The 15,914-nt window shown below is 34.5% G+C and overlaps 1 protein-coding gene across 1 annotated transcript; it reads left to right on the top strand.

Annotated features, from left to right (window-relative positions):
* Positions 1–9,418: 9,418 nt before the first annotated feature.
* LOC133323850 (uncharacterized) lies at positions 9,419–14,604 on the top strand. The gene is made up of 3 exons (XM_061532750.1): positions 9,419–9,681; positions 12,352–12,728; positions 12,799–14,604. The coding sequence occupies exons 1-3, from the start codon at positions 9,434–9,436 to the stop codon at positions 14,601–14,603; spliced, it is 2,430 nt and encodes an 809-aa protein (XP_061388734.1). The 5' UTR covers positions 9,419–9,433; the 3' UTR covers position 14,604.
* Positions 14,605–15,914: the final 1,310 nt, after the last annotated feature.

Genomic DNA, 15,914 nt, shown 5'->3' with positions numbered 1-15,914 from the left:
ATGACTTCCTGTTAGCATTTTCTGGTCCACTTACTAGGGCGGTTAAGTGGCGCTCTAACGAGTATATTGATGTACTCTATCAGTACTTCGTTAGATGGCGTTTTAACTTGAACGGTAGCGCTGCGGGCTTTCATGGTAGGCCAAGTGTTGTTCATTCTAATTTTAGGAGGTTTCAGTCGGTTCTGAAAATAGTTTTGGAGCAGGTTTCGGTGTCGGATAAGCTGAAATATTTGGGAGTTGTATCTCAGGAAAGGTTTGATTTTATCCGCATCTAGACTACACTTTGCGGGCTTTCATGGTAGGCCAAGTGTTGTTCATTCTAATTTTAGGAGGTTTCAGTCGGTTCTGAAAATAGTTTTGGAGCAGGTTTCGGTGTCGGATAAGCTGAAATATTTGGGAGTTGTATCCGCATCTAGACTACACTTTGAATAGGGCGAAAGGTTTCCTTTTCGGATATGATAGGGTCTTGCGGATGAGAGGTGGTCTTTCAGGCAGGTGATCAGGCCTACCATTGTCTAAGCTTTTCCTATCAGGTATGGCATTTCGTAACACCAGATGGAAAGGTTATGGCTTCGGTAAAGAAATATACTATCCTCTTTTCTGGTATTGCGCCCTATTCAGTTACAGGACGGTTCCTATAGGAGGTATTCTTGCAAGTAGATGTGTAGATATGAAAAAGCTGATGTTTTCGTGGTTACGTGCGGTCTTACATAGGTGTCAGTTTGTTGAGAACAGCATCGTTGAGGATTTAATTCGTTGTGTGCACCTACCGCCAATATCTTTTGTTTTACCACAGAAGATTTTTCTCTTCGGACTGGATCAATTTGGTTTTTAACAAAAAGATGCATTTTGCTACACTAGTTGGAGTAGCCCCCTTATTATGGTACCCCCTAATGTTGGTTTTTGAAGATTTTGTCCGCCTTTTTCAACCAAATTGACTTTAATTTAGTATTTTGAATTGGGTATTAAATCTTCGAAACAAAAACTATCAGTATTGGCCTAGGTTTCGAGGTAGGCCCACATAAACGGACGCCTTAAAATAAACAAACATTTCTGTGTATTGCTACATTTTTTAGGTTAGTCCAACATTCGAATTTTTTGCGGAGTTTGGGCATGCGTTTCAACCACTTTGACTGTAATTTTATGTTTGGGATTCTCATTGAGTAGAAAACCTCCCTACAAAAAATTATCAATATTGACCCAAGTTTCAGGGTAGCCATCATATAACCCCATTGTTTGGCATTTTTGGCGGTTAAGCCACGTTGGCAAATCTTCCTACCAAAGATCAATACAGGATTACTATTTACTATATATATCCCATATAACGGTATTTTGAAGGCTTTAGCCGTATTTTCCCACCGATGTTGGTTGTATATTGTAGTTTGACGTTTTGACGTAGCTTCCGCCCCATTTTCAGTATTTTTAAAGTTTCAGTCACATTTTCATATTTTTTGTTTGTGTTTTGTCTTGTCTATATAGGCCCTAGTATTGTCAGTGCACTTGCATAATGGTGTGTACAGTAAGTACACGCCCCATTTCCGGTATTATTAAGATATTAGCGAATTTTTTCATCGAAGTGGCTACAATTTGGTGTGTACAGTAAGTACACGCCCCATTTCCGGTATTATTAAGATATTAGCGAATTTTTTCATCGAAGTGGCTACAATTTGGCATATAACATTAATGGTTAATAAGAAATTTCTTCTCATAAATTATTCGATATATGTTAAGGTCTTAATGTGGTCCTTACTACAATTTGTTTCATCTATTTAAATACAATCGACATTTATTCAATTAAATTATGTAATTAATTGTGACAACACACAAAATATTTTACTAATACGAGGCCTACAAAGAAGCTCAGATATTAATAGGTATTCGCTAAATTTACGCTTGACCAGGTCATTATTTACACCGCTCAATTTAGAAATTGGAACAAATTATTATTTGATTTATTTTTTTGTTACGTACTTTATGGCATTAAATGTTTGTCGATTTGTTAGCGGGCAAATAAAAAAGGTGAATAATTCGTTCAAATGAAATTCTTATCAGCAGCTATTTGTAGAAAGGCCTACTATCGGCTATTATATAAAATTGGGTTCTGAGATTAAATTACTCTGGTGATTTGTTGTGGCTGTGAGTGTCTGTGTGTGCGTTTTGTGAATAACCAGCCACCGAGGCAGGCATGCAAAGTCATTCAATCAGCTAGCAGCAAATCTATAAAAAAGTTTTTTTTATAAAGCCAACGACCTCTATGAGTGCATTTCAATTTGAATCGAATAGCTATCACGACCCTATCAAAGCATTAGTACATTTATTTTGTAGTCTACAGATTATCAAATAATTTAAAGTCGAAAAAGTACAACTACAGCGAGGGTTATAAAATTTTTGAACTGAGATAGGTTTGAAAAGAATTATAATTACATGCACTCAAACAGAGTGCAGAAGGGGGGGAAAGATGAACTATTTTCTGCAGTAAAATTTTGTACCAAGGTGACTTAAAATTTATTTTCACATTAACATCAATTGTGTTAAGCAACAAAGTATAAGTGGAAATCCTACAGAGAAACGTGGCCATAATATACTACGTCAACATTGACAGCGAAAACATCAAAGCTTAAACGCCAAAAAAGTGGGCCAATAGTAAATTTATAATTCTGTTTTACTCTTTCTTATTCTACTTCGGAACAATTTAACCCAAATATAGAATTTCAACAAACCAACAAACAGAAGATTCACACACATACATGCAAAAACAGACATACAATACGTACATGAAAAGTTCTAAGCCTCAAAAAGAAAGTCATGACAATAATTAACATTAACAAAATGATCATGATCACCACAAAAAGAACAACAACAAGAAGAAAGTTAACAAACAAAAACTAAAAAAACGAAACGATAACTCAATGAAAAGTAACGACAAATGACACAAACATGAAGACGAAGAAGAAGAACATTATTAACCGAAATAGCCATTCTTAAGTTTGCGTCATTGATATGAAAACGAAAGAAGGTATTAACCAATGTTGTGACACACATTCAGACATGTTCGGTTACACCCCTTTTAGCTTGTATCTCCCCTCTTTTTTCAGCAACCATCTTGGCTGTGTGAAGCCAGTTTTGATGATGAAAGAAAAAAATGCTGTTGCTTTCATCATCAAAACTCAAACTGTTTATATGTAGGTATCGCACATATGTGTGAACACATAATTGTCACATTTATAGCCACATGAGAACATTAACTGTCAATCACATCACACTTAAACGTTTTCGATTTATTAAGTAGCTCATAAACCTAATTTTGGTACTGAAAAATATACAAATAAGATGTTCTTCTTAACAAATCCATTTTTTCATTGGGGATATTTTTATGGAAGACCAGGAATGGTCTTCTCATAGAAGTTTAGAATATACGTTTTAGGCTGTATTATATAATACACTCGACGTAGATTATAATATGGATCCATTATGCATGATCGATTTATTCTAAAAATCTTTCAAATTGAATACCAGTGATTTTGAAGAGAGATACCAGTAGGTATGCTCGAAGAAAGCTGCTCTCACAGAACATCAGAAGCCATTCTCAAAGAAGAACATAGTTGACCAGAAGAACTTACTATAACGTTTTATTATAGAAGACAAGCAGAAGGCAGTATACAAAAGGACATCGTGTTTTTGGTAGAAAAGTTTTTTATATACCAAAAGAAAAATTGCCCATCAGTACTGATGGGCCAGGCTATTTTGATCTAGACTCCCACTGAAACTAATTTTTTTTCGCAACTCCATCCATTATTACAAAACCTGACAATAAACCCCCCTTAAGTTCGACCGAGATTTTTACCTCAAAATTCAACAGGATTATCTGCCAGCAATTTTTTGTAGCCATTGAGAAAGGCAAATAAAAAGAGTCACTCGGTTTGGAAAAGTCTAAAACTTTAAGCATACAAGCGCAAATGAGAAAAGCTAATCAACATACGCTCCAATATAGGCCACAATTAACATTTAAGTACTATTTCTACCTTTGTTCTCTTAGGTATTTTCAAAATTACCTCCATATCAAAACCACTACACGCCAATTCTGACTGAAGCAGAAATCTAGCTCTATACTAATAAATACAAATTAATATAAATTTTCATAAGTACTCGCCTCAACAATCCAATAGAAATCATATTTCCTATTCCGGATTCCGGATTCCAACCCGATAGATTCGCCAAATCCAAATTGTACCAAATTTGCTACCATTCTTCCTACATTCCCAATTTCAAACATTTTCAAATCCCAATCCTAACAAATTTTCAGACCCAAATCGTAACAATCCTAATCCTAACAGTGGCCCTAACTACAAATTCCAGGATTCCAACTCTATCGGTTCATCCAAAATTAAAATTGCACCAAATTTAGTGTCATTCGCAATTTCATCTGCCATATTTCTAGACATTTTCAAATCTTCCTACATACCCCAAATCCTACATCCCAACAGTGATCCCAACTCCAAATTTCAGGATTCGAGCTCCATGGGTTCTCTCTCATAAACTTAACTCTTACCAAATTTAGTAAACATAACAAAGTTCTTCCAAAACTACAAACATATCTCAATTCTTCAATCCGGTCGTATTTATTTCAGATTGTACCAAATATAGTACCATATAGTACTTTTCGTACACAAATTCAAAACTACCTACAGATTCCAATCCTACACTCTGACGGTAATGTTAATTACATGATTCCAGTTCCATTTATTCCTTTAAAATACAAATTGTACCAAATTTAGTACTGTATCATTACCTTTCGTATACATGAGTACACCCTACCTTCTTGTGTCGATCCAACTTCTCAAAATTATTTTGCATTTCAACTGTATAGCTTTAGTACTTTTCTGATACCTTTAGTTCGAATTTCAAAAAGAAACCCCTTTAGTAATTTATAAGTTCTAACTGCACTGGTTCGCCAAATACAAATGGTACCATTTTTAGTACTTTTTAGAACTTTTCGTACATCTTCGATCTAAGACTAACCCTCAGCCAAAATTTTAAGATTCTAGCTTTAGCCGTTTCGTCTTGGCGTTGACGAATTGTTCATCCACAGAATATTATCGTCATCGAAGTAAAGAAACGTACATAAAATAACCGAAGTTAGATTCATCGATCACAAGAAGTCTCTGTTGTACATATTAAAAAAAAATAGAATAATACCGTCCGGTATTTCTCAATAAATTTATACACATATAGAAGAACATAGGAAATTTAAATATTTTCGAATATAATACAAGGAGATTTGTTCGATTCTCGAAGATGGATTCTCAAAAAAATGTAGAAATACCATAATGTTCTCTCCTTTAAATTAAAAGAATTTAAAATTTTGTAATATAACGGATTTTTTTTTTTTTTTTTGTAAAATATCACAGTAAAGTATTTAGTCGCGGCTGTCGAAAAATTTCATATATAATTGAAATGTTCAATACAGACCTGGAACTGATTTATTTTATGCCCAACATTTAACATTTTAAAATTAGAACTATCCAAATTCATGTCGATGTATTCATAATCGTACACAATTTCCACAAATATTACCACGAAGAAAGAAGTAATAAATTATGCCAACAATCGTTTATCCAACCAATTCATTCAACAGACCGACCAGCCATCGTCGTCATCATCAACTTCATCAGCCATCCATCCATCCATTGGTATAAAATACAAAGAATTTAGAATAACCAACCATTGGTTGAAAAGCGTGAGTTGGAGAGACGAGGTTAAGACATAGCAACTTTAAGCCAGAACAACGTAGCGGCAGCAGAGACAACAACATGCAATATTAAGCCACACAACACACACTGACACACTCACATACGACGTTACAAGTGATTACTCAACAACCGTCTCTGCAATGTGAGCAAGCTTTGGCTGACGGTGTTGTTGTCGTTGTTGTTCTTTTTGTTGTCCGTTGCGATTTGTTCTTTCTTTTCAATGAATGACACACACCAGCCAAAACGATTGCCCCACACCTCCACACACACACACACACACACAAACTCGCTCAATAAACCATCTGCTCCCCATGCACCACCGGACGGGCAATCTAACCGACAGAACAAACAACCGTTCAACGGTTGTTTTCAAACAAAGAAGAAATTGAAATATCCACCGGCGGTTGGTGTCTCTGTGTGCGTGTGTGTGAGGTGACTTTGTATTTGTTGTTTGTGTATCATCGTTGTCGACTTGAGATAACTTCCAACTTGAGCCAGACAAAATTTCACTTTTACCGAAAATGTGGGTTGCAACCATTTGGTTTGAAGCGATTGCTGCGACCCCTTCTTCGTCGATGTCTTGGCGCTTTAATGGATGGGTCTGATAACAAACCATCCAACACCACAGCAGAAGAAAGAAAGAAGACGTCCGACGAAAGCGGCAGATATTTTGAAATCTAGAAAAATACATTAACGATAAACAAAAAAAGTATAAAAACCATAGAACGAGATAAAGTGGGTGAACAGTGGTTTTTGTGAAAAAAGCTTGGTCGGGGCTTACTAAAGAATATGAAAAAGGGTATTCTCATGAGAAATCTGAAACTGATAGATATGAATGGTATTATCATAAGTTCTTAATAATAATATCCGGCTTCTCAAAGAAGGCCGGAATAAGGTCTTGTCGTATTATAAAAATACAATTTTCTGTTAGAAATCCCGTAAAATCATTCAAATAGATCGTAGCTGCTAAAAAATTCTAAAAAATATAAGTGTGGGGGAGTAACAGTATGAAACGACTGAAAAGACAAGTAAAAAGTACGAGTCGGTGTAGCCGACAGACATATACCCTCAGCATATGTTTTGTGGAGTACTTTGGAATTACACGCAGGTTTTATTTTTCGCTTTATTTAAGGTATATGCTTTTACAAGATTATGAACTATTGACCAGAAGGAGAGACCGACGGGTCCCACCTTCGAACATTATCAAGACTTGGTAAAGATAAGAAGTTGTGCAATGTTTGGCTCAAATCGGATTGCAAAATCGGACATTCCTTTCGACAAATACTGAATTTATAATATAGACAATTTTTACCATCTGTGGGATAGGTACCATAAGGAGTGGACCAATGGGTCCTATCTTCGGACTTCATCTAGGTTTGATAAACATAAATCCTTGTGCAAAGTTTCTTTCAAATCGGACATGTCATTCGCCTGATATTGGATTTATAAATATTGAAAATGTTGACCCTTTTTTGAGGGGATGTATGGGGGAGGTACCAGAAGGAGTGGACAAATGGGACACATCTTCAGACTTAATCCAGGATTAGTAATGATAAAAGGTTGTACACAGTTTAGATAGTTCATTAATATGATATTATTAAATTAATTTTTTGCGCAATTTTGACATTTTGTGGGGGTGGTACCAGATTTGTTTTGTTTGTGCAAAGTTTGGATGAATTCAGTTACTGCCTGTTCACACCAACCGGCCAGACATTTGTAAATCGACTCCAAATTATCAAAAAGGATTTGGTCCAAAGAAACATGGGATCTAAAACCTGTATTTCTACAAGAATCATTTTTACCGGTTATACCCGGTTCCACGGATCCGGTTTCTAAGGCCAATATATTTTAATAAAAATTATACCCATTTTATATTAACCAGATCCGTGGAACCGGGAACACGTACCCGAACTTCCAGGTCAAATGACCGGGTACGTCTCCCCAAAAAAATATATCCCCATAATTAGGGTAAAAATACCTCTGGAAAGAAAATTCAGAAAAATCTGATCGTTTTTTTTTTATTAAACTGGGGTTGTTTCGAAATTTTTTTACACGACGTGATTTCGGAATGATTACAAACATTTCCAAAATAACTAAAATCGGCCTATGTCAAAACAAACATTTTATACAACTTATGTCGAAATCTTATAAACCCCATTCGCCCAATTTTACTCATTATGCACAATCCAAGCATTGAGTTTTAATTAAGACTCTTTTTCGATATAAACCACTGTCACCTATAAAACAAATACAAACGCCCCCTTTTATTTTCTTAATATTGACTGTAATCTGTTTATATTAGTGTTGTATTGGCTGTTGTTGTTGTTGCAGCTGCTGGTGTGGAGAATGTGTTTTGTTTGTTTTTTATTCATTGACCTACAGAAACATCTCTCACAGCCAAACACACACTCTCACACCAATCTCTCTGTCTGGCCACATGGAAAATAAATTGGTTCAAACTTGTTGCCATCGAACCGCCGACGACAACTTTCTCGCCAACACAACTGCCAGCCATGTGCCCAGCTGAAAAAAACGTATTAACGTCACTGCATACAGATACGTGTTGCTGCAACGTGACCACAACGCTACGCTAAGAACTCAAACCGTGTTGGCCAAAGTGAAAGAGCTGACGGCGAGAAAGCTTTTCTATTCAATTGCGTTTTGGCTGTCTAAGCTAACGGTTGTCTTGAAAACCTAACAACGGATAAAATAAAAAACCCAAACTAACTGAAAACAGAAATTTGTACGCCTGTACGAATTTATGTGTACGTGAATAATAAATAAAATAAAAGAAAAATTATATGAACAACAAGAAGAAAAAGAAACAATTTAATTTGAAGTAACTGAGTTTTGCATGTAATAAAACCGCAGATCAACTCAATACTGAACCGCTAAGTGAGTCGAACGTGTAACGTACAATAATAAATACCTTATATGGACGTTAATGGACTAGAGAGTAGAAGTCTAGAACTAGTACGGACTACCGTCACACAAAGAACATTTGTTTTTCGTGGAATCATCAGCATTATCGCCACCAGTCTCATTATTCTAGACGAAGTGCAGTTGAGTGTTCGGCGTGAATTGTGAATTGATAAAACGTAAAAGCCTAAAACGTAAATCTTGGCCAAGAATTCTTGGTAAAAAAATGGAATCATCCTCATCAAAATATAACAAAAATAAATAAAACAAACAAAAACAAAAACCACAAATATTGTTAACATTTTGAAGCAAGTGAAAGAAGAGAAAAAAGATTATTGGAAACAAAAAAACAAGAGAAGAGAAGAATTGAACAAAAGAATTGCAAACTTATCATCAAAGCAGCAAATTTTGAAACAAAGTGCAAAGAACTTTAGAAAATGTGACAATTGAAATAATAATAATAAAAAAATAATTGAAACACAAACAACAAGAAAATATTTGAATAAACAAATCTCAGTTGAATGGACTCACTGACTGACTGCAACAAAATAAATTTCTCTCAAAACAAAACAACAAAACGGCAATGCGCAATTAATTGAATACCAAAATCAGAAAATAATAAACAAATTAAATTGCCTAAAAACAACTAATACATTTGTACAAAAAGTGTCTGTATTTATGAGTGTACCTATGTGTGTAATATTGAAAACAATTACAAAATCTGAACAACGGCGTATTTTCTTAGCAGATAATTGAATTCTAAAATGTCGATTGTCTGCACTTTGGAGCAAAAAGTGAATTTATTTAAAGGTCCTGTGGCTACCAAAAATTTACTTATTTTAAAGAATAACATTAACAACAATCCAACAACAACCACAACAACAAGTTCTGCAAATACCAACATTACATCAGCTGCAGCAACATTGCCCACTGGCAAATTATTAACGGATATTAAAACACCAGCAGCAGCAACATCTCAATCATCGGTGACAAATTTTAAAGAAAAATGTACGTAAATATTGAATTGAATTGAAGAAAAAATCAATGTTTAAAAAACCATTACAAAGCCATAGAAAGTGTTTTTGGGTGAAAATTGTGTGGCGAGAAATTTCAATTTACTAGAGATTTCCACAAAGATCTCAAAGTTTGAAGAAATTTGAAGTTGTAATTAGGGTCGAGAATTTTTGGGTTTCTTAGGAAAAATCTAAAAAATGTGATCGAATTTAAATCTTGTGGGAAATTCTGAGAATTTTTTTACCTAAGGCCATGAATTTCTGGGTCTCTTAGGGAAAATCTAACCAAAAAAATGTGAAAAAATTACTCGAATTTGGGGGAAATTCTGAGTATTTTCTTGCTAAGGTCAATACGGCATTTTTAAATAAAGATTTTAATCATAATTTCAATATTTAAAAAATTTTTGATTTTTTATAAAATTGTGGATTCCAGATTGATAGAAAATATAACGATTTTAGATTTTATAAGTAAAAAATGTTAGAAAAATATAAACTTGTTTTTAGTTAAAGTATTGTTTTTTTATAAAAAAAATTCGATTACATATTAGGCCCATTTATTTATTTTCCCCTGTTTTTTGCAAATTAGTGTAATTTATACAACAAGCCCACTAAATGTAACCATTACTCATCATTCCCATAATAACAAAAAAAAAATTGTTTTGTTTAAGGGGATAGTGTATTTTTTTATATATAAACAAATTATCGGTCTCCAAGTATTATTTACGAGTGTATTTTGCTCTTCTTCTCTTTTTCGCTTGTTGTCAAGTACAGGCCTTGACAAAGTTCAAGTAGTGGAGCAAAAAAAAACTATAGCCATTTGTTGAGTTAGGACATGAACACACTTGTTGTGAGTATGTGTGTGTGAATATTTTACAGCCGGTTACACAGCTTGCAATTTTCTTTTTCTCTTCTTTTTTGCATTTGTTTTTATTGTTGTTTTGTTTTCCTACTGATAACATTATTGTTTATTTGTTTACAACAACAAATACAATGAAAGACAACAACAAAACATTAATTACATTATTTACAATGGTGTTGGCATTAACATTTTGCAATGTTCAGTTTTTTTTTTTGCTTTTTGTGGCGTTTACTTTTTGATAAGAACAATAAATATATTTTATAATGATTTTTGTTTTGTTTTTTTTACAAAGATAATACTAAAAATAGATTTTGTTATAATTTTAAGCTATGGAGAAAGGATTTGATTTTATATATAAATTTTGTAAATTATACAAAACAATATCAAGGCATAAACAATACACAAATTTGGAATGAAAAATATAGGACAAATTATTTTAATTTCCTTAAAACATTTTTTTTTTAATTTCAAATCTAAAAATAATTGTTTGCTCCGAAAAATTGCATTTGTGGGTTTTGTGTGTTCATTTTTAAAATATAACAAAAAATGTGCAAATGAAAAAATATTGTTTGTACCACTGTGGTAAGAGACATTTTAAGAGAGCACTAAATTGATAGAATTACTTTGATAGAGCCCACACTTCTATTATATTGCTATTTGCACTCAGTAAAATAGAGAGAAATCGGCGAAAACAAAAAACATAAACAAAGCAATGTGATTAAGTTTATGCAGGGTTGGGGAATTAGAATTTTCCAAACTATGAAAGTCTTAAGTAACTTTACGCCAATCAAATATTTTCTATTACGAATAATAATATTAATTATTTTTTCTCACACACAATAATCTCTAAAAAATATTTATTTTAAAATTGTATTCCAAAATCAATTTTGACCTCAAGTTGAGCAATACAAAAATTAATAAATTTGAAAATAAAATCAAAATTAAGAAAAAATGATTAATTCCAACAGTCACACAATCAAATGACACTTGATTGCACATTGCTTCTATAAAAAGACCCGGACTAAATGGATTGCATCATTTTGTGGTGTTCGACTTGAATTATTTATATATAATTAATTGCGTTGTTTTGTGTGTGATTAATTTACTTATTTCAGAGTTCAGTGCTCTTATAATGCCTAATACGATTTTTAATGAACTTTTTTTTTTTAATTTCTGCACTTAATTTTTTAAAAGCTTGTTTTTTCAAATGGTTTGAATTTTGTTAAATGGCAATATGATAACAAAATGTATTTGTAATTGTTATATTGTCAAACAAAAAATCTATATAAATCACAATAACAATTTAGGTGCTATTTGAGGAAAAATTTTCGGAATAATGAATTGCTTGACGTATTTAATATCAATTAATTGGTCGGTTAAGGAAACTATTTGTTTTTTTATTTACGATCAAATTATTCACAAACTATTTTCCCATCCTATTATAAAAATTTTCTATAAAAACAATCATAATTTTTTCCAAAGAACTCCCAAATAATTATTATTTCCAAAAATTGGCACATTTCCACATAAATAACCCCATTAGCGTATAACTGTTAATATAAAGTATACGCCAAGGATATTCCCTCTTCAAAGTGCCATAATGTATACGCCAACATGTTTTTCTTTGCGAAAATAATTTTCAAAGAATAATCCAGATAATTATAGAGTTGCCTATTATAGCAGTCTTTGTGGTTTCACAAAACAATGTAAATGACCGGGAAGTTCTAGAATTACTAATATATGTAATAATAACTTGTGGATATTATAAACACAATAATCTTCTATATTCAAGAGAAATATAACGCCATAGTTGCAAACAAAATAATAATTTCCATTTCTTTCGCTTTTCTTTCATTTTAGCTTTGATTTCATCAGCACCCAGTCATCATCTGATTAAGGGTCAGGATTTTAAAAATCGTTTAACTGTAACACCCACCACGGAATTGTTACAGTTTCACCAACAACAGCATCAGCAGCAACAACAACAACTTTTATTAACGGCTACCGCAAATATGCCCGAAGTATTGCAAGCCGCAGCTGCCAACAGTTTGACCGGCAACTCCACAAAATATCACAGCAATTCAACACAAGGTCTGGTTACACCAGCCACTGCAGCAGCCATGGTGCGTATGTCTACCATGTCACCCACACTCTCAATGAACGGCAGTTCCAATGAGGCCACAAATGGTAGGTCCAACTATACAACCCTGTATTTTGAACAGAAAAAATAATATTCTCTTTTATTTCATCTTTTCAGTTCACAGCCTATCCATGTACAACGGTCCTGTTAGCCCCCAATCCAGTGATTCGGGCCACAGCATGTCCGACATGCAGCACAACAATTACATGAACTATAATCCCGATTTTACCGGCATGACCAAACAACAGGTCAATGCTGCCAAGGAACTATTCTCACAGCGCAAACAACGGGAATTCACCCCCGACTGCAAGAAAGATGACAGCTATTGGGATCGTCGCCGGCGCAACAATGAAGCCGCCAAACGCAGCCGTGAGAAGCGACGATACAACGACATGGTCTTGGAACAGCGTGTTGTCGAACTGACCAAGGAGAATCATGTTTTAAAAGCCCAATTGGATGCTATCAAGGACAAATTTAATATTCCCGTTGAGAACCTTGTGAGCGTGGAACAAATTCTGGCCTCTTTGCCCACCAGTGAACAGGTATTGAGCACCACCAAACGTTCCAAACTCTCCACACCCGCTTCAAATTTCAACAGCTCTGCCAGCAATGGTATGCATTACGGTACGGCCGGTAACAATATGCCAGCACAAAAATCGTCAGTATCATCTGTTGATGGCCTCAGTTCCTCCGGCAATGACAAATTGACGGCCCAAAGTGTTATCAAGCCAAATGGAGCAGTAACAGCAACCGGTGTTTCTCCCCTACATCATTTACCCTCTACAATTAACACAGCCGGCGTAGGCCATCAGTCCAATCTTAATGGAAACAGCATACAAGCCACACAGGCCCTATATGTGCCGGCTTCAACAGCTCCAGCTGTTTATGTTCCCGCCAACTTAAACGAAAGCCTAACGTCCAATACACCTTCCCACCAACACCATTCAGTGGTAGCTGCTGCAGCCACCACCACTACCAGCATCGTCCCAACACAACCGCCCACCACAAATCTACAGAATTTACACGTCCTTCAGGCCTTGAATAGGGGTGGCTGCGATTTTGAGAATATTCGCAAGGTTGTGGCAGCGGCAGCTGTTGCCAGCAACGCTGCAGTCGCCGACTTACCGTCCACAGTGAGTGGTTTGTATACCAATCCCCAGGGAGCAGCCGCAGCAGCCATCTATGCCGGAGCCACACAGCATGTCCACAATCCCTTGTACACAAAATTCGCCAAGGATGAACATAGCTACTTGCCGGCCACAATGGTGGAGGGCCCCATTGTCAGCTCCAGTGCTGGTGACTCGGTTAGCTCTTCGTCGCCACGGGAAACAGCCAGTGTTTTGAATTTGTCACGCCGAGCCAGTACTCCCACAGCCTACGAGCATATGCTGTCATCCACCACCCCAACCTCATCGCGTTTGTCATCATCGATGTCGTCGGCCTCGTCATCGGGAGCTGTATCCGGTGATGATGATCACGAAGCCGACAATGAAATGGCCGAAGAGACCAATGAGCATCACCTCGCCAGTACCACAACAAGCCCTCACAGTAATGACTCCAACAATTGCTTGCCTCTGAAGCTAAGACACAAATCTCATTTGGGTGATAAGGATGCAGCAGCTACAGCTCTGTTGGCCCTGCAGCATATCAAGCAGGAGCCAATTAGCAATAGGGCTTCACCACCAGCCTGGGCTGATAATTCCGGCGATAATTCAAGTGATGAACGTGACTCGGGCATTTCCATACCCAGTCCCGAATGGACAGCCCAGTTCCAGAGAAAGGATACATGCACGGCCACAGCTGTTGTCACGGTAACGCCATCGGAGAGGGAGCATATACTTAAATCGAAATTGGCACGCTTAGAATCCGAGGTGGCCACTATTAAAAATGATCTATACAGTCGATCGAAATGTTGTACATAAATTGAGAAAAACCAACAACAACAACAAAATGAGACAAAACCAGAGAGAGAAAGAGAATGAGAGATAGAGCGTTTTGAGCGTTTATGTTAAAGTTTTCACATTGAAAAATTGAAATTGAATGGCCCACAGAAAAAAGGGCTACTTTATTTGAAATTCTTGCAAATTTTTTTGGAAATATTTATTTTGTTTAAATACAAGGAGAGAGAGGATAGACAATAATTAGACATGTTAGTAATATAACAAAAATAAAAAAAAACAAAAACCCACAGACGCAAAAAACTAATTGCTATGAATGAAGGAAATATTATAAAGATACTGCAAAACTAAAAAAAATATTTTTTTTATTTTGTTATACGCTTTTTTATAGTTTTGTTGGCAAAACATAACTGTATTCGGTTAATGTTATTAATTTGATGGAGTGACAGGCCAACTCCTGATCTCAATGTTTACTAATGAAAAAGAAAAAACAGAAAACTTGATTTCAAACATTTTTGTACATCATTTCAGACAAACAAACAAACAATGGTATTAACAACATTTCATTACACATACAAATATTATTATAATTATTAATATTATTAGAAAACTTAAATGTTGTTGTAAAATTTTGAATTTTTTATTTGTTATTTGTATTTGGGAATTCCATTAAATTGAAAATGGTACATTCCCTTCTCCTATGTGGAACCATATACAAATATATATACCTACATATATATAATTAGAAATTAATTACAATTAGTTTTGTCATTCTTACGAAAACTAAAAACAGGATTTTATATTGAATCGTAAAAAAAAGAGGAAATAAAATTGTTCTTTATTTTGTCGTAAAAACTCAATTGCACTGTACTACAGTCAAACTGCATATAATTGTGATGTAATCTATGTCCATAACCAATGTAGATTTAATGTGAAGTTTGTAAAAATTACAGTTTTGATTTTTTGAAAATAATGTGAGGTTATGGCTTGTGGAAAATAATCAATATTTTTTGCGAACAATTTAATTGTAATTTATGTTAAATATAACAATTTGCTTACTTAAAGCAACATTAAGATTTACCACAACCTCTTTTGTTGTGGATTACATGACTTGTCTTGTTTTGTAGTACAGTGTGATTCTTTATATAGAAATTATTTATAATGAATGCATTCAATTGTAACCACAGGCATTTTGTGGTTATTTCTCTAATTATAATTATTATGAAATACAAAATACGTTTTTTATTAATTTGATGGAAAAAAACAAACAATTTCCTATTAAAATAATAATTAATTGCAATGTAAATTAAATGTAAAAAAAAAACAATTGAAGAA

Source organism: Musca vetustissima, unplaced genomic scaffold (assembly GCF_032173495.1).
Source record: "Musca vetustissima isolate MV318-11 ecotype Yass unplaced genomic scaffold, APGP_CSIRO_Mvet_v1 utg9712, whole genome shotgun sequence".
In the NCBI taxonomy this organism is placed as follows: Eukaryota; Metazoa; Arthropoda; class Insecta; order Diptera; family Muscidae; genus Musca; species Musca vetustissima.
Note: the sequence above shows the minus strand (reverse complement) of the source record. Positions and strands in the feature narration are given on the sequence as shown.